Source organism: Sorex araneus, chromosome 9 (assembly GCF_027595985.1).
Source record: "Sorex araneus isolate mSorAra2 chromosome 9, mSorAra2.pri, whole genome shotgun sequence".
NCBI lineage: Eukaryota > Metazoa > Chordata > Mammalia > Eulipotyphla > Soricidae > Sorex > Sorex araneus.
The window spans coordinates 2,814,342-2,839,555 of record NC_073310.1 but is presented as its reverse complement, the minus strand read 5'-3'; the positions used below and the strand labels follow the sequence as shown (position 1 = coordinate 2,839,555).

Below are 25,214 nucleotides of genomic sequence, written 5' to 3'. Positions count from 1 at the left end.
TGCTCTGGCCCCTCTATATTTTACTTTCAAAAATTCTATTATTTTTGTATTTATGGCTGACACCCAGAGGACACCTGAATTTGCAAAGCCTTCTATTTGCACTTTCTTGGCATTTAGTTTTAAGATTATGTAAGTGAAGGGCCTGAGTGATAGTACCACAGGTTGTGCTGCCTTCCAAGAAGCTGACCCAGGTTCAGACTCCCGAATCCCATAGGGTCTCCTAAGCACCGCCACGAGTGAGTCATTTCTGAGCAGAGTCAGCAGTAACCTGAGACCACCAGACCCCAAAACCAAAAAAAAAAAAAAAAAAAAAGTGATGTATATGAAAACTAATTTATTAAATCTTTGTACACACAAAGATGAACATACCAGCATAGCAAGCTTATATGAAGAATGAGGTTACAAAAAAAGTGTTATTAAAACGGATGCATGTAAATCATGTACAAAAATACCCCAAAAGGGATAAAGCTGCTCATCCCTGATTTTTCTCATTTGGTTATCAGATTTGAAATATGAATTTAAAATGGTTAGAAGTTTTCTTTTAAAAAGTGATATATTAAACTTATATACAAGATAATTAGCAAAATATAGAAAGGAAAACAATGTACAAAAGACATAAAAACCATCAGTCCTGACAGACACATCCAAAAATAGTATAAACCTTAATAAACAATCTTGATATCCACTCGCAGTGACCCACCCCGCCCCAATTCTCATCAGAGAGAATAAAATACAGTACGCCAGTGAGTCCAGTTCTTCCATTCCTTAAAACAGGCCCGAACACAGCGAAGCCTTGGACCATTTGACACATGGGAGGGACAGAGAGGAAAGGAATCTTGTCTTTCCATTCAGTACCAGTGAGCAGGCCGGGATTACAATGAATCAGTTCTTGGCGCTATTGTGTCAAGCTGTTATTCAGAAGACTTTCTGTTTTTTTGCTGGTTCCGAGGAGAGTTCTTTAACAAGCTTCTTATCCTGAGGTACATTCCCGTAGATTCCGCCATGTTCTCAAATTCAAACGGTGTTATTCCAGTTGCAAACTTGCTCATGTCAGGTACAGGACTATGTGTTTTAGCGGCAGGTGAAGGACTGGCGGCCGAGAGCGTCCCTGCAGTGGCTGAAGAACTGGCTTCCATCGGAAGGGGCTTCAGGCCGCTGCCGTTCCTCAGATCACTGTCTGACAGAGCATCGCCATTGTCGAGCGCCCCTCTGGAGTCGACCTCGGCTGACTCCTCCCGCTCCTGACAGAGCTCTGGCGCGGCGGGACTCGCAGGGCTGGCTTCCGGCTCCTTCTGACAGGAGTTCGCCGGCTCAGGCTCCTCCGGCCCTTGCTTCCCAGATGCCTGTCCCTCTGCCAGAGGAGGGTCCAGCTCGCTTGGACAAGGCCCCGGGGAAGAAGCGACTGAATTCCCAGTGCAGGGGGTGTCAACGGGAAGTTCGGAGTCGCTGTGGACGCTCTCGGCCTGCTCCAGGGCCGCCCAGATGCGCCTCTGCTGCTCTTCAAGTTCTTCCAGGGTCAGTGCGTCCTCGTCCATGCTCGAAGAGGCCCTCCGCGCCTGGGGCGAGTCACTGGGAGTGAGCGGAGGTGTGCCCTTGGGCAGCGGGGGGACGAAGGTGGGCGGCGGGGGAGTGCCAGGGGGCAACGGCGGCTGGAACTTAAAGGCTTCGCCACTCAGAGAGCCAGGCGGGCCCTCCACATCTGGAAGAAGCAAGTGAAGAAACGGTCAGTTGCAGAGCGTTTGTTCTACCACTCAACTCGGAAGCAGCCAGACGTCCCAAGCTCGGAGAGCGGTCTGAGAGGGCGAGCACGAACTCCCAGCCCCCACGCCCAAAACCAGGCAGCCTCAGGTCCTCCTCAAAGGCCCTCCAGGGAGAGCTGTCAGCACCCTGCTTCAGAGAAAGTGGTGGGCATCTCACTTTTTTTGGGGGGTGGGGTGGGGTGATACTGACTGTAGCAGCTACCTGCATTTTAACCTGATGATGCCAGTTTCATTTCAGAACATCTGAACTAAAGCAGTTAAGCATAGTTTGAGATAAAAATAGACCATGAGGGGCTGGAGTGATAGCACAGCAGGTAGGGCGTTTGCCTTGCACGCGGCTGACCCGGGTTCAATTCCCAGCATCCCATATGGTCCCCTGAGCACCTCCAGGGGTGATTCCTGAGTGCAACGTCGGGTGTAACTCAAAAAAGAAAAAAAAAAAAAGACCATGAAGTGAGTTCAGGATGGCCTTTAAGGTAATTTTTTTTTTTTTTGGGGGGGCGGTGTCGGATTGATAGTATAGCAGCATCAGGGGAATAAAAGGCAAGGAGAGGGGAAAGAGATGTGTCAAACAGAGCCGGGGAGAACCAACTGGGAAAGCCTGGCTTAGCTCTGCCCTTCAGAATTTCTCTTGGGTCTGCAGACATATTTCCCCCAATCCTCAGAGGGCAGTGGGCCAGGCAGCCAGGCCAGGATGCAGGTGCGGGGGCAGGTGTGCCTACCCCGGGAATCCAGCAAGCTGGTCCCTCTTGCCAGAGAGGGAGAAATGAAGGTGCATTAAGAGCAGCTCCTTTCTGCTGAGCCCACGACCTGCAAACTCAACCCGGAGCTCAGCATGCACGTACCCGAGTCGAGCTCCATGTCGGCCGGCAGGGCCGCGCAGTTGCCTTCCTTCCTCTGCTTCTTGGGACTGGCAGGGCTGGACTGGCACGAGGACCTCTTGGAGCCAGACCTCACGCTGGGCTAGTGGAGGAGCCAAATGCAACTTAGGTTAGACAGGCACTCGCAGCGCAAATGCCTCTCCCTCACGCACACGCCACACAGAAGACCAATGTGGAGCCCATCCAGGGATTTGTCAAGCAAGCGGAATTTTCCCTCTGACTCATCAGAAAACAGAGCTTTATGGACCAAGTAAAACAAGGTAATGAAGATGCTCAAGGTTTATAAAATCCCACAGACGAATGCCATAGAAAGGTGAAAAGCCTACCCTGAAGAGTCTACTTACTGCCTGGAAGTTAGAAGTAAGGTAGTTGGCAAACGCTTCCTTCTGCTGGCAGGCCTGCATGGGGATGGAGCCGAACATCCTCCACTCCTGGGAGAGAAGGGAAGGAGAGGGGAAACATGCCGAGGGCTTGGCCAGTTCCTCAACGAAACCTCAAATGACACCCCCACCTCCTACGTGACCTTCCCTTTGGGGGTGGGAGTTAACAGAAATACTGGGGCATCGGTGAACGAATCAGCGCAACTCTGTCACAGAACAGACTGACAACTGAGACACTTCGCAGGGTCACTTGGCCCAGAAAGGTCCAGGAGAAGTCGGGGAGGAACGACGGAGACTCTGGGCTGCCTGGCGCCTCCCCGGCATGCAGCCCGGCAGCGCTGGCATGACTGCTCAGCGACCATCCTGACAGGTCCGCATACCCTTGCCCTTCCCCAAGGGACTAGTGATTCTGAACTCATCATCACTCACTTCTCAGTCGTGGACCTCATTAAGAATGATTTCAGGGCAGAATGTCCTGATCCTGCGCCAGGCTGTCTTCACTGGGGCACCTCCTCAGAAGGGGGTGGGCTGAGTTTCCCTCCCTGCCCCAAGCAGAACCCCGGCAGCTAAAAACCTCCAGAACCCAACCGCCACCATGCACAAGGCCACTCTCCACACGCTTGGACAAGCCTCACCCAAGAAGGGATGAACTTCACCCAAGAGGGAACCGGCAAAAAAACACAGGTATGCGGGAACCCGTGACTGAGATCTCCAAGCCTGCTCGCATCAGTAGTGGGTCTCCTCCCCCCAGCTCCCCAGTTTTCCAGTAGCTTGGCAGTCACATCCACAAACTGCCCCCAGCACCATGTAATTTCATCAATGGCCGAGAGACCTCTTACACTCTATCTCACTCATCAAAAGTACCACACATTTGTTTGGTTCTAATATACTTGCTTGTATTCTCTTATCTACGGCTTAAATGGCTCCAGAATTGAAATACGACAACCTTCACACACTTCCCTTTTATTGTGGTGGGAAGGTGCTTGGTGGTGGGATTGGTGTTTGAATATTATCTGTAATGAACTATTGTGAACTACTTTTATGAAAATAAAACACACACACACACACACGCACGCACACACACACACACACACACACACACACGCGAATGATTTCGGGCTCTGGTGAAACCCAGAGGCCCTCTGGTCTGTCAGTAGGACTAGAGAACACATTTCTTTTTCCCTGCTCTACTCCAGCTGACACTCAAGCCCCTAAATACAAGATTTGACTCAAGATTTTAGGACGCTTGCCTTGCACACGGTCAGCACGGGTTGATATCTGGCATCCCATATGGTCCCCTGAGCACCGCCAGGACTGACCGCTCAGCGAAAAGCCAGGAATAATTAGCCCTTGAGTACTGCTCGGTATGGCCCCAAAACAACAACAGAAAGATTTTAGGGGCTGGAGCAATGGCACAGTGGCAGGGTGCTTGCCTTGCAGGAGGCCAACCAGGCTTCAAACCCCACCAGGAGTGACCGCTGGCAGAGCCAGAAGTACTGAGCACCACTGGCTGTGACCCAAAAACAAAGCACAACAAAACAAAAAGAGAAGATTCTAGTTAATGTAAAGGAAATTAAAAAAAAAAGCTCAAGTCATCAGGGCTGGGGAAGCAGTGAAGCAGCAGAGTACCCGCCTCCCACCCCAGGAAAAAGTCAGACCCAGTCACTGCTTTAGCAACAGTAATGGAGGGCAATGTCCAACCAACTGTTCAAAGTAGTAACAGCATCCCACCCTGGGAGAACCAAACAACATACTCACATCTGGGATCCCTCGAGGAGTGGAGATGTTAAACCCAGGATAGTTAACCAGTTTGGACAGATCGTAGGTGACATTTTTATGTGGCTGACCCTCCGCAGCGTCTGCTTCCCCGTCGGCGCCATCTGTCACAGACAGACCAAGCAGCGTGAACTCTCGCGGCAGCAGGGTCATTCAAGGAATGGCTCTTAGGCCTGAGCCACTAACCAGAACTTAAAAATAATTCTAACATACTTCAATTAAAATAGTATTTTAAATCCTGGGAACTTTAGTTCACCAAAGGTAGCTTGAGTCCGGAGAGACAGTACAGGGGTTAAACTCATGTCAAGCACCCACTGCCTTCAGTTCACCCCAGCCCCACCAAGGTCATTCTTGAGTTCAGAGCACCATGGCCCAAATACTCCCTTCACCTATCCCCCAAAGTCTGTCTAGGTGGCCAAAGAAAAGTGCTTTGCATATGTAAGTCTTGGGTTCAATCCCTGGTACCACAAAACATTTTTAAAAAATAAGCCTGTTTCGTGGGTCAGGGTGGCAGCTCCAAAGGCTGGAGCACTCTCCAGAAGGCGCGCAGTGGGGAGGGCACTTCCCTTGCACACGGCTAAATTGGGTTCCATCCACGACATCCCGTATGGTCCCCTGAGCACCACCAGGAGTAACCCGAGCATCTCGGGGTGTGACCCAAAAACCAGAGGGGTGGGGGGGAGGGGGGAATGGCTGGAGCAAATAGCTGGCAGGCGCAGGGTCCAGAATTTGATCTCTGGCACTGTGGCCTCCTGATGCTGTACATTGCTATGGAAAGCAAAAAGGTCTGCCTGGACTGATGTCACTAAGATTTACATGCGATGTACAATAGTGTTACCAGTCTTTCTCTCTCTCTCCTCTCTCGATGCTTTTTGGGCCACACCTGGTGATGTGCAGGGGTTACTCCTGGTTCTACACTCAGGAATTATTCCTGGTGAGGCTCAGGGGACCATACAGGATGCCAGGGATCGAACCCAGGTCAGCTATGTGCAAGGCAAACGCTCTCCCCACTGTGGCAGGGTCGAAGAGATAACTCAAAGGGCTGAAGCCCATGTCTGGCACACAGGAGGCTCAGAGGGAAGGCCTGGCACTACCTGGTCTCCCAACCCCCACTTGGCACAACTTCTCAGCACTGAGCTGGCAAGAACCCCTATCCACTTTGGGCTCAAAATCCAAAAGAAATGAGATACTCTATCAGTGGCCCTTCCAGTGGCGCCCTAGGGACCAACCCAGAGGCACCTGCATGCAAAGCCTGTGCTCCAGCCTGCTGAGCTCGCTCCCTCGCCCAGGGTGTTATTCAGAACAATTTTATGATCTATGCAGCAAGGGCCATGGTATCTGACATGTTAAAGAACAGGGGCTGCACCAACAAAAAACATAATTAAAACATGGCTTTGTTTTTGGGGCATACCAACAAGGACAGCAGGCCGGGAGGGCGAGGTGGGCTACTCTACCAATGGGTAGTCTTCCAGGGAAATCAGGGAACCACTTGATAATTTTGAAAATACTACATGAATGGAAAAGGAAGAATTATTTGCTAGTTATATATCTAAAGTAGCAAATTTTGTTTTCCTCTTCTACCCTGTGGTAACAATTTTTTTTTGGCTATGCCTAGCAATAATCAGAACTTAGTCCCAGCTTAGGGATCTAAGCACTTAGCGATCAGTCTGGCAGGCTTGGGGGACCATATGGGGTGCTCGGGATCATACCCAGATCAGCTATGTTCAGGTAAGCACTCTACCCATTGCACAATCTCTCCGGCCCCCTCGAGGAAAATAGTTTTAAAAGTTACACTATAATAAGTCAAGAATAAAAGAATGAAAGCATAAGCATTTTTAACTCCTAATTAAGGATTATGGAATGATCACCAATGATGGAATCAATTACAACTCACAGGAACTAAACCGAGACAGAGGAACATGTTAAAGACCAGCAAGGGGCGGCACCAACAAACTCCTGCAAACAGTAAGACAGCTGTGTTTGGGGCACACCGACAGGACTGCGAGACAGGACGGGGAGGGCTCACCTTTTCCATCATAGAGTGCGAGGCCAGAGTTCTCCAGCTCAGCCTCCTTGAGCCACCCCGGCGGGTACCCCAGCTGGCGCATCCGGTATATAAAAGGTGGAAGGCTCTTGTCTGTCACCCCCAGAGCGTCCTGAAGCTCCTCGCTATGGACAAGGAAAAGGTGAAGAAAGCACTTCCTACTGTTTGGATAAAACACACACCCGCGGCGTATTCGATATGCCAAAAACAGTAACAAGTCTCACAATGGAGACGTTACTGGTGCCCGCTTGAGCAATTCGACAATGCTACAGTGCTACTTCTGATATACGTAACTATATACCATATACTTAGATGCTGGGAGGTTCTCCCAGATCAGTGCTCAGGGGGCCATTTCCAGTGGCACTCTGGGGACCAAGCCATAGCCTCCTGCGTGCAAAGCCTGTGCTCTAGCCCGCTCAGCGCTCTCTCTGGGCCATGTCTGTTATTTAAAACAATTTTATGACCTATGCAGTAAGGGCCCTCTTGGAGAGCCTGGCAAGCTCCCTGTGGCATATTTGATATGCCACAAACAGTAACAAGTCTCACAATGGAGATGTTACTGGTACCCGCTCGAGCAAATCGATGAATGGGACGACAGTGCTACAGCGCAGTATGGGCCATGGTATCCAACATCTTTTAAATGGTGTTTCTGAATGAACCGACATATGTGACTGAGAACTTGCTACACTTACTTAAATACACATAATTACCCGGAAATGCACAGAACCTGCTAAGTCTTCTGAGAAGAGCAAAGTCATTGTACGGTAAAAATGAGCGAAGTACCTGATAACCCCAGGCTTGAATCTGCCAAACCTCTCCTCCACCTCCTCTGCGTGGTATCGCTGCTGGAAAGTCTGACTGTTGGTCTCGCCACATGCGTCCATATACTCCTTCCTCTTTTCACTGATGCGAGCAGCATTCCGAGGCTAAATCATAGTATGTTTGAAAAGAATGTTTCAACACGTATGTTTCCGACAGCTTTTGAGATATTTCAGAAATTACATAAATACAAGCACTCTGGGGCTGGAGCGATAAGACAGTGGGTAGGGCGTTTGCCTTGCATGCGGCCGGCCCGGGTTCGATTCCCAGCATCCCATATGGTCCCCCAGCACCGCCAGGAGTAATTCCTGGGTGCAGAGCCAGGAGTAACCCCTGTGCACTGCTGGGTGTGACCCAAAAAGCAAAAAAAGAATACAAGCACTCTGCTTCGATGCATGGGAAGCAGGACCTGTAGGAGATATATCAGGGTGGGCGATGTAGGAGAGGGAGGGTGATGCACAAAATCAGGCAAGAATGAGGCAGTCCCTTGACTGCTCATTAAAATCAAGTCTTCAGAACGACCTAAAAAATCCACTCTCTTAATATCATCAGTTGGGGCCTGAGCAACAGTAGAGCGGGTGGGGGCTTGCCGTGCATTCAATCGACCTAAGTTCGATCTCTGACATCCCATCTGGTTCTTTAAAACGCTTTGCTTCTTGAACTGTTACTGGCGGGGTCTCACAAATGAGGCTCTCCAGCACTCCTGTGCTCCCGAGTGCCGCTTCCCTCCCCCACACCCCATCCTTGGGGGGAGCTTCCCACTGAAGACCAGTTTTCAGTTTCTGTTGCCTGTGGGCATCAGAGATAATTTTCATAGTATGAGAGAACTTTACCATCGGACAGTCTTTCATTTGATGATCTTCCGAACCACAATTGAAACAGTGAGGCTTTGGCCTATTTGGTAAAAATAAAATAAAATAAAAATTTCACAATGTAAATGAAAATATAAAAGCGATTCAATAAAATTCAACACATCAAACCTTTATCAGAAAAACAAGCATAGAGATCACAGATTACTAATACATCTGCAATAACGAGTGTATTCTCACCTGACAAATCATATCTTTAAACAAATCTTTTAGCTGAGAACCTGTAAGACGACCTGTTAACCTGTGTGTGTGTCAGTGGCTAAAGACAGGAGAATGGAGGCAAGCAGATAATGAGACTTCCATTTGGTAACACGGAGAGGGGCCGACGGGTCTACGACAGCAAGATACACCGGCCACCCACCGGCCACCCACCCAGGCACACTCGCAGGAGCCAATTAATTCCAATAAGCAGATGACTGACTTACACATTTACTAATGACTCTACACTGAAATTCTAGTTCAACCTCTCATTTCCTATTTATTACAGTAAATTTAACTTTCCAGTAAGCCAGCAATAAGGAAGACGAACTTTTCAAGCTAAGAGTGCACAGTTTTGGCTGAAAAAGAAGAGGACAAACACAATTCCCCACACAAACCTTTTTGCCTTTACTTGTATCTCTTGCCCTTCTAGAGAAACAATGTGGCTGAAGACTTGCTGGTACCTTAGAGCGTTTAATTAAGGAACAGTGAGCAGAGTCTGCAAAATCTGGCAAGTTTGTACAAGGTGAACTGAATGGCAAGGTGCATAAAAGATCTTCATTCACTAGGTAGGATACTTGGGTATTTCCCATCCTTCGGTAAGCTGAGGGTTTTCATTTAGTAGCGGTTGCCCCAATTTATCAAGGCAAAAATTAGTAAAATACAGGACACTTCCTATAACCTGCAGAAAACAAGTCAAAAAATATTGCTATTTGAAAATGCAGGGATAAAAAAAGACATTAAATAATGTAAGAGTATGATTAGCTATTTTAACCATTTATTTCTGGATGAAATGATCAGAAATTAGAATCAAGTCCCAGTGAAAGGAGTCAAATTTTGATGTAGCCAAAGCTACACACCGATGAAGCCCTACACCTCCTCCATCACGGAATTTCCCTCTCTGTTGGGTTATCAGAAGAAATGACACTTTCTCCAGGCCCGGGAATAACAACAGGGACTCTTCAACCCCCACCCCACCATTTCTTCATGGAAGACTCTGAGAATCAAAGTCTTTGTTTCTGTCCAATTTTGGAGAAGATTTTATAGAAAAACGGAAAACAAAAGTGTGCGGTGGGGTAGTGAGGGTAGAGAAAACAGCCCGGGGAGGAAGGGGTGTGCACACAGAAAACGCCCATTCACATCGTAGCCTGAGAGGAGAATCCGAGACTGTTCGTCCCCTCACTGGCTACACTGAAGACACACCAGGGTTGCGGGTCCGCACTAATGACGGACCCCTTGCCTCTCATTCCCTTCTCGAAACGCCACTTCCTTTTCACACCACAAGCAGATTTCTGCTTTCAGAAGGCTGAGCGGACGCCCCTCCCCAGTCCAATCTTCAATGCTGACTCAGCTGCTTGGCACGAGGTCACTGTAGGGTGACCTATGACGACATCCCTGGCAGGTAACAGTCCATGCCCCCTTTGCAGAGACAGACCACATCTGTACATCCCATGTACAGCTGCCCCTGAGATATGTGGCTCATTTTATTTTTCTTCTTTTGCTGGTCATACCCAGTGCCAGTGATGCTCAGGAGCTACTCCTGGCTCTGCACTGAGGAATTCTCCTGAGGTGCTCGGGGGCTATATAGGATGCTGGGGATTGAATCTGGGTTGGCCACATGCAAAGCAAACACCTTACCTGCTGGACTATCGCTCCAGCCCCCATAAGATCTGTGCACCCCAGGACCCCCTCACCTGAAACTTAGGGCTTAGCACTTGGCAAAAATGAGTCCCATTCTCCCTTAAGAGCAGAAGTTTGAACCCGGGTTGGCCACGTGCAAGGCAAAGGCCCTACCCACTGTGCTATTGCTCCAGCCCCTCACCGTAGTTTTTATTTTTATTTTTATTTTTATTTTTTGCTTTCTGGGTCACCCCCGGCGATGCACAGGGGTTACTCCTGGTTCTACACTCAGGAATTACTCCTGGCGGTGCTCAGGGGACCATATGGGATGCTGGGATTAGAACCCGGGTCGGCCGCGTGCAAGGCAAATGCCCTACCCGCTGTGCTATCGCTCCAGCCCCGTCACCGTAGTTTTTAAAAGGAGGGACTAAAGAGGACAGTGGGCAAGGGTCTTGCCCTGCAGGCAGTCAACCCGGGTACAATCCTGGCACCCCAGACCATTCACTGAGCTCCGCCAGGAGTGATCCCTGAGCACGGAGCCAGAGGTTAAGCCCATGCACCACAGGGGTGCCCCCCCTCCCCACCAAAGCAAACACAAACACAGTTTGCAAAGGAGATGTCATATATCCTGCAATGCAGCCATTCAGCTGGGCTCTGGTGAGATTCTGGAGATGTAGGTTCACCCACCATTTGAACCCACCCGCACTTTTCATTTCCTATTAGCCTCTGTTACACTAGCCGTTTATGCAACTGCTAAGTTCCACCCATTGTAGGAGAACCGAGCTTGCTTTGAGTCTGCAGCCAAGTTCGAGAAATTAAACAGGAAGAGGTGAAAGTGAGCCCTCTGAAGCCCACGTGCCTGTGTGGGAATGCAGTGGGCAAAAGAAGGTGGGCTGAGGTGGAAGACGCTGTGGCAAACAGCAAATTCAACAAGACTGCAGTCTGTTATCATGCAAGTGCTACTCAGTGAGAAATAGAGCTGCAGACTGAAAAGCAAGATGTCCAAACTTACACTGAACGCTTCCTTGTTGTTTTTAACGGCAGAGGATTCTTCTACTCTATGGTCCTCTTCTAGCATAATGCTGGATGGCTGGCACAAAGGAAAATATCCGTTAGGTAGGTAGCCGATTAGTAACAACTCTCTTTCAAATAGTAAACACTGAAATATACTTTTCTCCCCCACCCTGCTTTTTCCTGTAGTGTCAGGGACTGAACCTGTCTCACACATGTAAAGCAAGCACAGCCTCCATCTCTGAGCCACGTCTCTGGTCTGGCCCCTACACTTACTTTCTAATACATACTATTAAGGTACAGAAAACTTCCATTCTTCTTTACCATAATCATAGTGAACAAAAAGCTAGCAATGATCACGAAGGAAATTTTGTAAGTGGAAAATTTTTGTTTGTTTTTTTGGCCATACCTGGCAGAGCTCAAGGGTTAGTCCTGGCTCTGCACTCAGGAATCACTCCTCGCTGGGACTGGGGGACCATACAAGATGTTGGGGATTGCATCCAGGTCAGCTGCATGCAAGGCATGCCTCCTACACTCTGTACTATTGCTCCAGCCCCTTTAAGTGAGAAAATTTAAAGATACAAGATTACATCTTCTGGGGGCTGGAGCGACAGGACAGCACAGCCGGTAGGGTGTTTGCCTTGCACGCGGCCAACCCGGGTTCGAATCCCAGCATCCCATATGGTCCCCTGAGCATGCCAAGGGTAATTCCTGAGTCAGAGCCAGGAGTAACCCCTGTGCACTGCTGGGTGTGACCCAAAAAGCAAAAAAAAAAAAAAAAAAAAAAAGATTACATCTTCTGAAATATTAGCATACACTATGATTTTCATGGCAATAAACAGTTTTTTTTCTTTCTTTTTGGGTCACACCCAGCGATGCACAGGGGTTACTCCTGACTCTGCACTCAGGAATTACCCCTGGCGGTGCTCAGGGGACCATCTGGGATGTTGGGAATTGAACCCAGGTTGGCCACGTGAAAGGCAAACGCACTACCCACTGTGCTATTTCTCCAGCCCCTCATGTCAATAAATATTAACTACTTTCTGGCAAAGCAAACTTCAATCTTATCTGGACATAAAATAAGTAAGATGATAAAAAATTCAACTCTCAGGCCAGAGAGACAGCAAAAGAGGTTGCCTTGATGAAGCCTACCGTGGTTTGATTCCCAGCACTGCCATGAGTCACTCCCTGAACAGAATCACGAGTAGCTCCTGAGTGCCAGTGGGTGTGGTAAACTCCCTGCCCCCATTTCCTTTTTTTCTCCCTTTGCTTTTTTTTGGGTCACACTGGTGATGCACAGGGGTTATTTCTGGCTCATGCACTCATGAATTACTCCTGGCGATGCTCAGGGGACCATATGGGATGCTGGGAATCAAACCCGGGTTGGCTGCGTGTAAGGCAAAAGCCCTACCCTCTGTGATATTGTTCCAGCCCCCGTGCCTCCCATTTAAAAAAAATGTAATATTACGGGGACAGAGTGTAGCACAGTGGGTAGGGCAACTGCCTTATATGGGCCGATGTGGGCTCCATTCCCAGCATCCCATACCCTGAGCACTGCCAGGAGTAATTCCTCAATGCAGAGCTAGGAGTAACCCTGGTGTATCACCAGGTATGATCCAAAAAAGAAAAAAAAAAAAAAAAAAGAAAGAAAAAAGAAAAGAAAAAAAAAAAGCAAAAAGAAAGTGATCTCAGGGCTGGAGTGATAGCACAGCGGCACAGTGGGTAGGGCGTTTGCCTTGCACGCGGCCGACCCGGGTTAGATTCCCAGCATCCCATATGGTCCCCTGAGCACTGCCAGGAGTAACCCCTGTGCATCGCCAGGTGTGACCCCCCCCCAAAAAAAAAAGTGATCTCACATTACTTATCAAAATTGGTAACATTCATAGAATGTAAGGCACTACAAAACTGATTAACTGATTCCTGGACTCAGAACTTACTAATAATCAAGATGGCTTTAATTGTTAATGTTGCTGTGTAAGGGGGCTGGAGAGAAAGCAGCGGCTGCAGCATAAGCCTTACACATGTCCCTGAGCACTGGGTCAGGAGTAGCTCCCAAGCACTGCCAGGTATGACCCAAACCAATTAATCCAAAAAGTTGTATGACAGGGCTGAAGAGACACTACAGCACATAGAGCACTTTCCTTGCTCACGGCTGAACCGGGCTTGATCCCCTACAGACATATGGTCCCCCGAGCACCGCCAGGAGTCATTCCTGGTGCAGAGCAGAAGCCCCTGAGCATCGCCGGGTGCTAGGAAAGGAAATAACTCATAAATTTCAGAAATGAAAGAGTTTTTATGCACATCCCCAGTCTAAAATTAATTTTCTTGCCCAAACCAGGTTAGGGAACGCAATGAAAGCCTTCAACATTGAGCCTGTCTGCAGTCTGAGGAGCAGCCAGTTGGGAGAAAGCCAGCGGCAGCCCTGGTCTTTATCAACTGCTCTGTGGGCCGAATGTTTGGTAGGGAAAAGCTAAACCCACTAATCTCAATGCTAAGTTTTACATACCTGGGGTAAAAGACTAAAGGAAGTCTTTTCTAAATCATTTTTTTGCTGTTCCTCAAATCTTTTTGCCAAATGTGATACAAATTCCTCTATTTCTTGATGATATTGCCTGCAGAAGAGGGTAAAGTGGTCAGAACTCAAGAGTAAAACATTCAAGAGTGAAGTTTTATGCATTAACAGAAGATACATGTTATTATTATTATTTATAACAATGACTCCTAGAAACACTGAAAAATGGACTTAGGGAAAAAAATCACATTGTTGCCAATTAACCAACATTATGATAATCTAACAGTGGCATACAAAAGAAAGAAAACTTTCCTGTAAAGAACTGGATTGTATCTGTAAGTTTTATGCCCTTAATTTCTGAATACATTAATACGTCTAAGTGTCTCAAAATCCAAAAATAACTAAGTCACAGAATTTTCTTCCCATCTAGCATTTCTGCAGCAGTAAGAACCCAGCACCCCCCGTTCTCCCAGAGGCAAAGCACTCGCATTAATATTAAACTGGGGGACAGAAATAAACCAAGGTGCATTGCAATACAAACTGAGCTCTACTTCCTCCAGCTCACTACTTCTCTAGAAATGTTCTGCACGTACTCTTTCAAGGTTTGGCCCAGGAGGTGCCAACAAGGCCCAGGACAGGCGCAGCTGGGCCTTCAACTTCTGTTTTTACAGATTGCATCTTTCGGGTTCTGAGTTCTCAGATATCTGCTGGTGAAGCGCTAGGTGAATGAGGAGAAATGAGACTGTCTATAGCAGGAATAGACGCTGATTTTGTTTTTGTTTTTTGGGCCACCCCAGCAGTGCTCAAGGATTGCTCCTGGCTCTGTAGTCAGGAATGACTCCTGGGCTCAGGGGACCAGCAGGGATGAATCCGGGTCAGCTGTGTGCAGACAAAACACCCTACCCACGGTACTATGGCTCTGGCCCGAAGCTGATTCTACTTCTTTATCCTTTTTTTTGGATCACACCCAGAGATGCTCAGGGGTTACTCCTGGCTCTGTACTCAGGAATTACTCCTGGCAATGCTGGGGACCATCTGGGAAGCCAGGGATCGAACCTGGGTGAGCTGCATGCAAGACAAACGCCCTACCAGCTGTACTATCACTCTGGCCCCCGATGCTGATTTTAATAGGGGGGCAATGACAGCGTCAGGGCAGCTATGCCCAGCACCTTGATGCTGCTGATTCACCTTCCAGTTTCTATTTAGGATCAAACCAAGAAAAGACAGGGCCCGTCAGACAGTGAACACTCTCCTAAGGCTCCTTTTGGGCCAGGGAGATAGCTCAAGGGTTAGAGCGCATGCTCCGGATTACATGGTCCCATAGCACTGCCTTGAGCAAACCCTGATGCTACCAGGAGAGGGGCCCACACTAATGGGTGTGGGCCCAAAACCAAAAAACAAAAGATAACAAAATGATGTAGTCACTTGACAGGGAGCCAGGAAAATGTGAGGAATTTTCTACATGTGCTGAGGCAGAAACAGGGAAGGCCTCACAGCACTTCAGAACACTGGCATGCACTGCAGGAATGCCATCTGGAAATGTCACACGGATCTAGTCTTCTTATAAAACACACAGGGCTGAAGTGATAGGACAGCGGATAGGGCTTGCCTTGCAAGCGCCCTATCTAGGTTCCAATCCCACCACTTCGTATCATCCCTCCTGCCCGCCAAGCGTGATGCTTGAGCATGCGGGTAAGCTCGCAGACAGCTAACAAGGAAATCAGCTCCCTGGCTAGGGAGGAGAAGTAATGCTGCTGCTGCTGTCAGTGTCGGGCCTGAGACCTGGGCTTACCATGCTCTACTCGAGTGACATCCCTAGCCCCGAGGATTAACATTCCTGCAGTGGTGATTTTTATTAGAGGCTTTTTATTGGGCTCTTACAAGGCCTCATTTTGCCATTTATGAGAAGTTCCTCACAGCATCCTGTTTCCTAGCGAGGGTCGCTGTCCTCCCAAGCTCAGAGTATGGAAAGCAGACGTCTGGATTGAAGGTCCGCTTCCGAGGACCCTACTGACGTTGCTCTCAATTGCAATTTTTATAAAATAATCAGAAAATAATGATGGTCTAAGTAAAAATGCAAACAGCATGATGATAAAAGACACTGTTTTATGAACACATTAACTCATTATATTTAGTAAAAGGAAAATTACTTACTTTGAAATAACATTGTTCATAAACAGAATCTGTAACAAAGGTCCATCTATCTTAGTATTGTTGACCAATATTCCACTAAAACAGAAGTTAAAACAGTCTTAGAAAATATTAAAATAAAATTTAAATACACTTATATACAAATAAACATAATTCCTCAGTTCCAAAGATAATGCATTTTACGAGTAAGATCAAGTGTTATTAAAAACTTTAATTTTCTCAAGAAAAATCTCATTTTCAGGCAGGAAGAGCTATCTTAATGAGAGAAGTGCATGGTCTGCATGTAGGAGGCCCATGTTCAATTCATGGGCATCATATGGTCCCCTGAACACTGCCAGGAATGACTTGTGAACACGGAGTTGGGAGTAGTCCCCTGGGCACTACTAGATATGCCCTAAAAACAAAAAGAAAAATCTCATTTTTACTAATTTTACCTACTTCGATTTTACTAAGGTAACCCTTGTATATTTAAACAACTTTTTTGTTTTTTGGGTCACACCCAGCGATACTCAGGAATTACTCCTGGCAGTGCTTGGGGGACCATACTGACAGCGAGGATCAAAACTGAGTCAGCTGAGTGCAAGGCAAGCACTCTATCTGCTGTATTATCTCTCCAGCCTCCCACTTACATATTTTTGTTTTGTTTTGCTGGGCACATCCAGCAGAACTCAGGGGTTCCTCCTGGTTTTGCACTCAGGTATCACTCCTGGTAGGCTGGGGGGACCAAAGTGATGCCAAGAATCAAATCCGGGTTGACCATTGTCGACCTATGCCCTATCCACCGTACCATCTTTCTGGCCGCGATTTCTTAAAGAATTTCACAACAATTTAAAATAGTTAATCTTTGATTTTCTTTTTTTTTTTTTTTCCTTTTTGGGTCATACCCGGCAATGCACAGGGATTACCTCCTGGCTTTGCACTCAGGAGTTACTCCTGGCGGTGCTCAGGGGACCATATGGGATGCTGGGAATCGAACCCGGGTCGGCCGTGTGCAAGGCAAACGCCCTACCCGCTGTGCTATTGCTCCTGCCCCTAATCTTTCATTTTCAATGAAGACTTTTTTTTTTTAAAACTTCTACAAGAAAATGAAAGTTACTAATTGCTCTAACTAAGAGGGTAAAGGATATCCCACTAGCTGACATTCCAGATGTTAAACCACTAGAGACTTAAAATATATAATGCTCTTGGATTTGACTTTCAAATGTTGCAAAAACTAAAATGTACCCTGGTAACCTGCAATTTTGTCCCCTCTGTGAGAGACCAGCTGATGGGATCCTTCCTTCCTCTTCACCTGTATAATACAGTTCTACTTCTAAAATTCATTAAATAAATATAGAGCAGTTCAGATACTTCTTTGCACAAACTTTAGTTCTTAAATATACTTCCTGTTTTGTATGAGTGGGGGACTATTACGACAACAACAAAATACAAAAAACACACAAAAAATACATAAAATAAAAAAAAAACCTAATTCCATTCTCTATTAAAAAAAACAAGTTCAGGGGCTGGAGCAATAGCACAGCGGGTAGAGCATTTGCCTTGCACGAGGCCCGACCCGGGTTCGATTCCCAGCATCCCATATGGTCCCCTGAGCACCGCCAGGGGTAATTCCTGAGTGCAGAGCCAAGAGTGACCCCTGCGCATCTCCAGGTGTGACCCAAAAAGCAAAAAACAACAACAACAACAACAAAAAAAACAAGTTCAGGGGCTGGAGCGATAGCACAGCGGGTAGGGCATTTGCTTTGCATGCGACCGACCCAGGTTCGATTCCCAGCATCCCATCTGGTCCCCTGAGCACCGCCAGGAGGAATTCCTGAGTGCATGAGCCAGGAGTAACCCAAAAAGCAAAATAAAATAAAATAAAAATTAAAAAACAAGTTTAGGGGTTGAAGAGACAGTAGAGCAAGTAAGGGGGTTTGCGGTCAACCTGGGTTCAATCCCTGGCACCACATATGGTCCTCTGGTCCCCCAAGCAACGCCAGGAGTAATTCCTGAGAATGAAAATTCCTGAGCACTGTCAAACGTGGACCACTCCCCCCTTATCACCCCCACCTTGCCCCCAAAAAAGCTTAGATGCATAAAGTGCACTCAGAGGAAATGGAAGGTACGATATGGGAGGTCATTCTGCATTGCAGCTAAATAAATTCAAATTCTAAAATTTCCAACTTTTAGTCAACAATGTAGGCGGACTCCAGCTGGAAGCAGAGATAAAAAAGTGTCTGCGAAATCGCAGCACAGCACCAATTCTGACAAGCTGAAAATACCATCCGCATCGATGGTATTACCCCTGGCGGTGCTCAGTACTTCAGCAGTGTAGGTTTAGCCACCTGTTAAGTACTAATGTGAGGAAGTACTCGCATTTGGTCTTCTCTGTGTCAAGAGATCTTGTGTTTGGCGGTGCTAAGGAATCACTCCCGGCAGGGCTCCGGGGACCTGGGATCAAACCTGGTCAAGTCCCAGAAATCTCTAGAGTAACACTACCCCCTTAGACCCAGCTTCCCGACATGCTTCTGATTCTGCAGGGACTCAGGGGTTGCCTGTGCTGGACACTTAGGTCAAAACTTTCCGGATCTGATTCACAAAGATGCTCTAGATCCCACGTTCCGTGAAAAGCTTAACACCGGGAACAGAGTACAAGCAGCCAGCCTGGGTTCCACACCCGGCAACCCTGACGTCCCACCAAGCGACGCCAGGAATGATTCCTGAGCACAGGGCCAGGAGGAAGCGCTGAGCACCGCCAGGTGAGGCCCCAAAAAGGAAATTAAAGAAAAAAAAAAAAAACCCTCAACGAATTCGGATTTACCGCTACAAGTTAGAGATAAAGGACCAGGGGCTGGGGAAGAGAGCAACGGGCTGGGTTCGTGCTCTGCAGGGAAGGGGCCCGGGGCTGTCTGGGGAACCGCGACCCGGAACAGTCGGGCCCCCCAGGGAAGACGGAAAGAATCATTCCTCTGGCATCAACGTTGGGGGAAGGGCGGGCGTCTCTGGGGTAATCTCTGGGGCGACCCCAGACCCCCGTACCTCGGTCGGGTCAGAATATTCAACTTCCTCTTCAATTCCCGATGTTCTCCGGGTCAAGGAACACAGCCCCAGAGACGCCACCAGCCCGCACTTCCGGCGGCTCCGAACGCCCCGCGCGCCGCCTCGGGGACGTGTCACTCGCGACCCCGCGCCCTCCGCAGGCGACGGCTCCCAAAACAAAAGTGTGTGGGGGGGGGCAAAGGCTCCGTGCGAAGACAGGACCTCAAACCCTTCGCGCCACATTATCGGGGTGCGCGCCACACACACACGCACATACACACACAGACGCGCGCGCGCGCGCACACACACACACACACATGCACAGGCACACGCACACACACACACACACACACACACACACACAGGCACACGCGCGCGCGCACACGCACTTTTCTTGCTCCTTTCAGCAGAAACTCCGAGGGGCCGGGAGCACCGGGGTCCCCGGCCGGGCCGCCCCGACAAGCGGGGGAGCCCGTGTCACCCCCGTGGCGCGCCCGGAAGCCGCCGACAGACGCGGAGCGCGGGCGCGCGGAGACCCCCGTTGGCGGCGTGGAATCCCCTCGGAACGCCGGCCCGGCCCGCTCCGCGCCGCCGCGGGAAGGATATTCTCGGCCCGCAGCCGCTCGACGGTCTCCTCGCACTGGCGGAGGCGCTCCCGCAGCCCCGCGTCCTCCACGCCGTTCTCGTCCTCCTCGACGTCGTCGTCGTCCTTGAAGCGGGTGTGCGCGGGCTTGGGAATCGCCTCCTCCGGCGGGTCAAACGCCTCGAACAGCTCCAAGTCGCCGAAATCCACCTCAGCCGCCATCTTGGGCCGGGAGGCAGCTGCCAGCAGGGGCGGGGCTGGCCGCGGCGCCGGGGGCGAAGGTCGGAGGGCGGCGGCGCTCTCGGGCCCGCGCGCGCCTCGGCCACCCGCCAGCGAGGCCGCCCGCGCAGCCCCGGGACTACAACTCCCACAATGCACCGGCGCGCCCCCGCCTCGCTTCCGCGGGGGCCGGGAGCGGGGTGCGCTGGGACTTGTGGTTTCTAAGCAACTCCGTCATTGTGGGCGCCGCCCCCTGGGATTGGTCCTTGGTAAACCGGAAGAGCCAGGCTAGAGCTGAATGAGCTGGAGCGGTGTGTAGGTGGCCCTGCTCACTCATCTCCCATGAAACCCGAGGGTTGGCACACGTTCTGGAGGGCAGAATCTGGTCAATGGACTACTTCGTGCTGGTTCTGTTTGTTTGTTTGGGGGCCACGCCTGGCGGTGCTCAGGGCTTACTCCTGGCCTTCCACTAAGGAACCACTCCTGTCAGGGACCGTATGGGATGTCGGGGATCGAACCCAGGTCAGCAGCATGCAACACAATGCTCTGCCTGCTGTACTATTGCTCTGGCCCTGAATAGACTATTTTGGACCACCAAAGTTCAGCTTAATGGGCTTGCTTCGCTTTCACATCTAAACCAACGTTATTTAGATTAGTCTTTTTTTTTTTTTCTTTTTCTTTTTGTGTCACACCTGGCTCAAAAGGAGTAACGGGTTACTCCTGGCTCTGCATTCAGAAATCATCCCTGGCAGTGCTCAGGGGACCAGATGGGATGCTGGGAATCAACCCGGGTCGGCCGCGTGCAAGGCAAACCGCCCTACCGATCCCACTGTGCTATTGCTCCAGCCCCAGGATTTGTCCTTTTTTTAAAAAAAAAAATTGTACAATATTTGGCTTTTCAGTAGTCTCTCTGGTTTAACTACTCATTCAATAAAGTGCATTTTAGGGATGGGAGGTAAAGTGCTTGCCTTGCAAATGATCAACCGGGTTGGACGCCCAGAACCAGATATATGGTCATCTCGAATTTAGAGCTAGGAGCCAGGAGTAAACCCTGAGCACTGCCAGGTGTGGTTCAGTCCGCCCTCCATATCTCCCACCTCCAGCAGATGAAAGGGGTGGGACTGTAGCTTTTTTTTGGGGGGGTCACACCCGGCGATGCACAGGGGTTACTCCTGGCTCTGCACTCAGGAATTACCCCTGGCGGTGCTCAGGGGACCAGATGGGATGCTGGAAATTGAACCTGGGTCAGCCGAGTGCAAGGCAAATGCCCTACCAGCTGTGCTATCACTCCAGCCCCCCAGGACTATAGCTCTTCTCCTGTATGTATGAGGCTCTTGATCCCCAATGTTTGTGCATGTGTGTGTGCATGTGCATGTGTGTGTGTGTGTGTGTGTGTGTATGTTTGGAAATTGAAACGGAGCCTGGATTTTGTACACAGCAAAATGTGAGCATGTCCTGGAACTGCAGCGGCCACACACACGAAACGGCTCCTCTGCTCCTTAAAGACTATGATCCTGGAGGGCTACTAATCACTTTTGGCACCAAGCGGCTTCTTAGAGAAATGCATCTAAACTGAACTGAGCTACAACCCCAGGCCGCCCGGGGAGGGGGAAGGTTTTTCTCTCTCAGCCTTGTTTTTCAGTGATTTCTGGCAGAAATCTCTCTGGACTTAATTACTAAAATATCAGAAACCAAAACCTCATATATTTTTCACTTTCAGCAATGGAAAACCAATTATCAAATGATGCTTTTTCAGCAGGTTTGACTGTTGGGGGAAAATTCTAAATGATAATAGTGAGTTCTCTGTTGAAATATTGAATATATTCAAAGTATAGAGAGTAAAGTGAAGATCATTAGCCACTCAGGTGGTGGGGTGTGTGGGAGGGGGGTGTATCGGGGTTCTTGGTGGTGGAATATATGCACTGGTGAAGGGATGGGGGTTTGATCATTATATGACTGAGACTTAAACCTGAAAGCTTTGTAACTTTTTTCACGGTAATTCAATAAAATAAAAATTAAAACTAAAAAAAAAATAAAAGTGAGCATGTCCTATATGAATGTGTGGTGATAATGGTGGATGGCATTTACAAGAAATTTCAGAAATAAAATTGAAGAGCTGGTTGCTAATTGAAATGGGGATTTGGGAAGATACATATTTGTTGACTATGAGTATTTGCTGGCAGTCTCTCTTGCCCCCGCGCCTGGCTGTCTTCACCAGGGCCCCCTCGGAGGGGGCGGGTTGAGTTTCCCTCCCCACCCTGAGCAGATCCCCAGCAGCCAAAGACCTCCGGAACCCAGCCACAGCCATGCTCAAGTCAAGGCCCCTCTCCACACGTTCAGACGAGCCTCAAAAGGAACCGGCAGAGGAAACCAAGTGTGCCGGACCTGGGGCTGAGATCTCCAAGCCTGCTCAGACTGGGACTGGGCCTCTCCTGCCCAGATACCCCATTTTCCAGTAGCTAGGCAGCCCGCCCCCGCACCCACCCCTGTGCTGTGTAATCCCATCAACAACGGCCAATAAAACAGACTATAAAACCAAGCTCCTGGACATCTTATAGCCTAGTTCTCTCTTGGAGAACTTGGCAAGCTACTGAGAGTATCCTGCCAACATGGGAGAGCCTGCCAAGCTCCCTGTGGTGTATTCATATGCCAAAACCAGTAACAATGATGGGTCTCATTCCCCTGACCCTGAAAGAGCCTCCAATGTGGTACCGTTGGGAAGGACGAGTAAAAAGAGGCTGCTAAAACCTCAGGGATAGGATGAACGTTATTAAGGTTACCTAGAGAAAATCGACAATCAACGGGATGATGATATTTGCTAGATAGCAGATTCAAAAAATAGACCGAATAAATGATCTTTAGATGAGGCAATGGGCAGGGACCAAGTTAGGAATAATGAGGGAACTCCATCCTGGTTATGTTGCACTGTAGCACTGTCATCCTGTTGCTCACAGATTTGCTCGAGTGGGCACCAGTAACATCTCCATTGTGAGACTTGTTACTGTTTTTGGCATATCCAATATGCTATGGGTAGCTTGCCAGGCTCTCTGAGAGGGAGAGAGGAATCAAACCTGGGTCAGGTTTGATGTGCAAGGCAAACCCTTACCCACTGTGCTGTCGCTCCAGTCCTCTGTGACCACAGATGACTGGTTATGTTGCACCAAGGCAATATACTTTTTATTGGGCAATAGAAGTAACAGGACTCTCAATAACTTGGGTTAGGGGAGTCACACCTGGCAATGCTCAGGGGTTACTCCTGGCTCTGCACTGTGAGGAATTACTCCTGGCGGTGCTCAGGGGACCATGTGGGATGCTAGGGATCGAACCCAGATCAGCCGCATGCAAAGCAAACGGCCTCCTTGCTGTACTATCACTCTGGCCCCAGACTTATTTTTATTTAATTGGTTTAGTCATTAACTGGCAAATTGAAGGTGAATTTTGAGACTCAGTGTAGAGGTTTAAGAAGCTGGGTTGTTAGGTATAGTTACCAGATAATATAAAAAATATGTATCCCAATTTTTTTCGGGGATCCCACAGCCAACAAATCTCCAGGGTAACTCCACTCAGGTATCAGTCCTGGTAGTGTTTGGGGGACTGCATAGGATGCCAGGTGTGTCCCACCCATTATATATTTTCTTTTAAAAAATATTTGAACCACTCAGTGGCGCTCAGGGCTTACTTCTGGCTTTGAACTCCTGGGATCACTCCTGGTGTTGCTCAGGAGGCCATATGGGATGCTGGACACCAAACCAGGGCCTGCGGCTCTTTCACATCTAAGACAAACATGCCCCACCTGATGTACTATTGCTCTGGCCCCCACCTGGGCCTATTTCTTTAAAGAACAAAGGCGATGGGGAGAGGTATTCTCCCAGAGTTCATGGGCCCCAGTGCTACTCAGGTCTGGCAATACTGCTGTCACCTGAGGATCTCGAGATGCTGGAAATTGAACCTGGAGTCTCCCCATGCAAGGCAGATCTAGTACTTCTGAACTTCCCTCTCCCTGTGAAAAAAGAAATTTTTTGCTTTATAGAAGACACCCAGTTGTGCAGGGGCTAACGTGTTTGGGAGCCTGTGGTGCCAGGAACATAATCCAGAACCTTACATTTGCAAAGCATGTGCTCCTGTCAAAACTACAGAAAAAAAAATCCTTGAAAATTTCGGCAGAGGGGTTGACAGGTTACACCCAGAAGCACTTAAGGAACCATGTGGTTTATGTGACCCCCTCCTCTCCCCAGTAGCCAACACCCCAGAAATGCATCTTACCTCCTGGTACTCTGCCCCCCACAATGGAAAAAAGTATTTTGGGGGTTTGGGGGCTAAACCTGGTGCACGGTGTTATGGATGGTATGCTGGGATGGAATCTGGGCCGGCTGCATGCACCCTACCCACTATCGCTATCACTCTGGCCCCACATGAAAATATTTTTCTTTATTTTGGGGTCACACCCGGCAATGCACAGGGGTTACTTCTGGCTCATGCACTCAGGAATTCCTCCTGGCGGTGCTCAGGGGACCATATGGAATGCTGGGAATCAAACCCGGGTCGGCCGCATGCAATGCAAACGCCCTACCCACTGTGCTATTGCTCCAGGCCCCCCACATGAAAATTTTTAAAGGAGCTCATTTGAAATGGCAGAGTGAGGGACCAGAGTGATAGAAAATGGGGGAGGAGGGAGTTTGCCTGGCACGGCCAACCTGGTCTGATCCCTAGCATCCCATATGGGCCCTTGAGCACCACCAGGAGTATCTCCCGAGTGTAGAACACTGGCCGGGTGTGACTCAAAATGCAAATAAATAAATAAATAAATAAATAAATAAATAAATAAATAAGGGAGAAAAGGCAGAGCTAAATTCGAGGGTTCTGCTTTCACTGCACAGGGCAGTCCTGGCATCTTATCCCCACAAAAGCACCACTGGGAGTGCTCTGGGAAAACGTATTTTTACCAAAATACATTAAAAAAAAAAGTTGCCATTGATTTTATCAGAAGGTTTCACCAGTAAGACTTAAATGACTACACTAGTTTTAGGACACTCCTGTGAATGCTTAGTGCTCACTCCTGTAGCCCCCTAACCCCCACAAATTCCACAAGCAAAGGAATGAGCTGTGAGCTCTCTCCCAGCACAGGGAACATCAAACTTCCTGGAGCCACTGCTCCAGGACAGTAACTAATCAAAACAACAACAACAATATATATAAATATATATATAATTTTTGTCCTTATAAACACACTTTAGCCTTTTATTATGCTGCTACATCATATATGTTCATAAGGATTTCCCCCTGACTCCCATAATGGAAGGCAAATTAACTACCAAATCCCAGTCTTTTCTACATGAAATTTATGTAGCAATTTATTGACAGTGTAGCTCT

The 25,214-nt window shown here is 48.7% G+C and overlaps 1 protein-coding gene across 2 annotated transcripts; it reads right to left on the bottom strand.

Moving 5' to 3' along the window:
* Nucleotides 1-314: 314 nt before the first annotated feature.
* ZCCHC8 (zinc finger CCHC-type containing 8) lies at nt 315-19,962 on the bottom strand. 2 transcript variants are annotated; one of them, XM_055147324.1, is made up of 14 exons: nt 19,646-19,962; nt 19,043-19,082; nt 16,025-16,099; nt 13,865-13,970; nt 11,360-11,437; nt 9,306-9,409; nt 9,126-9,191; nt 8,494-8,554; nt 7,625-7,767; nt 6,824-6,966; nt 4,780-4,901; nt 2,986-3,072; nt 2,606-2,723; nt 315-1,699 (listed from the first exon to the last, which is right to left on the bottom strand). In XM_055147324.1, the coding sequence occupies exons 1-14, from the start codon at nt 19,845-19,847 to the stop codon at nt 912-914; spliced, it is 2,133 nt and encodes a 710-aa protein (XP_055003299.1). In that variant the 5' UTR covers nt 19,848-19,962; the 3' UTR covers nt 315-911. The 2 variants fall into 2 exon arrangements, with proteins under 2 accessions (XP_055003299.1, XP_004611089.2); XM_004611032.2 differs by having other exon boundaries at nt 19,043-19,085; nt 19,649-19,962.
* Between the last annotated feature and the right edge of the window lie 5,252 nt (nt 19,963-25,214).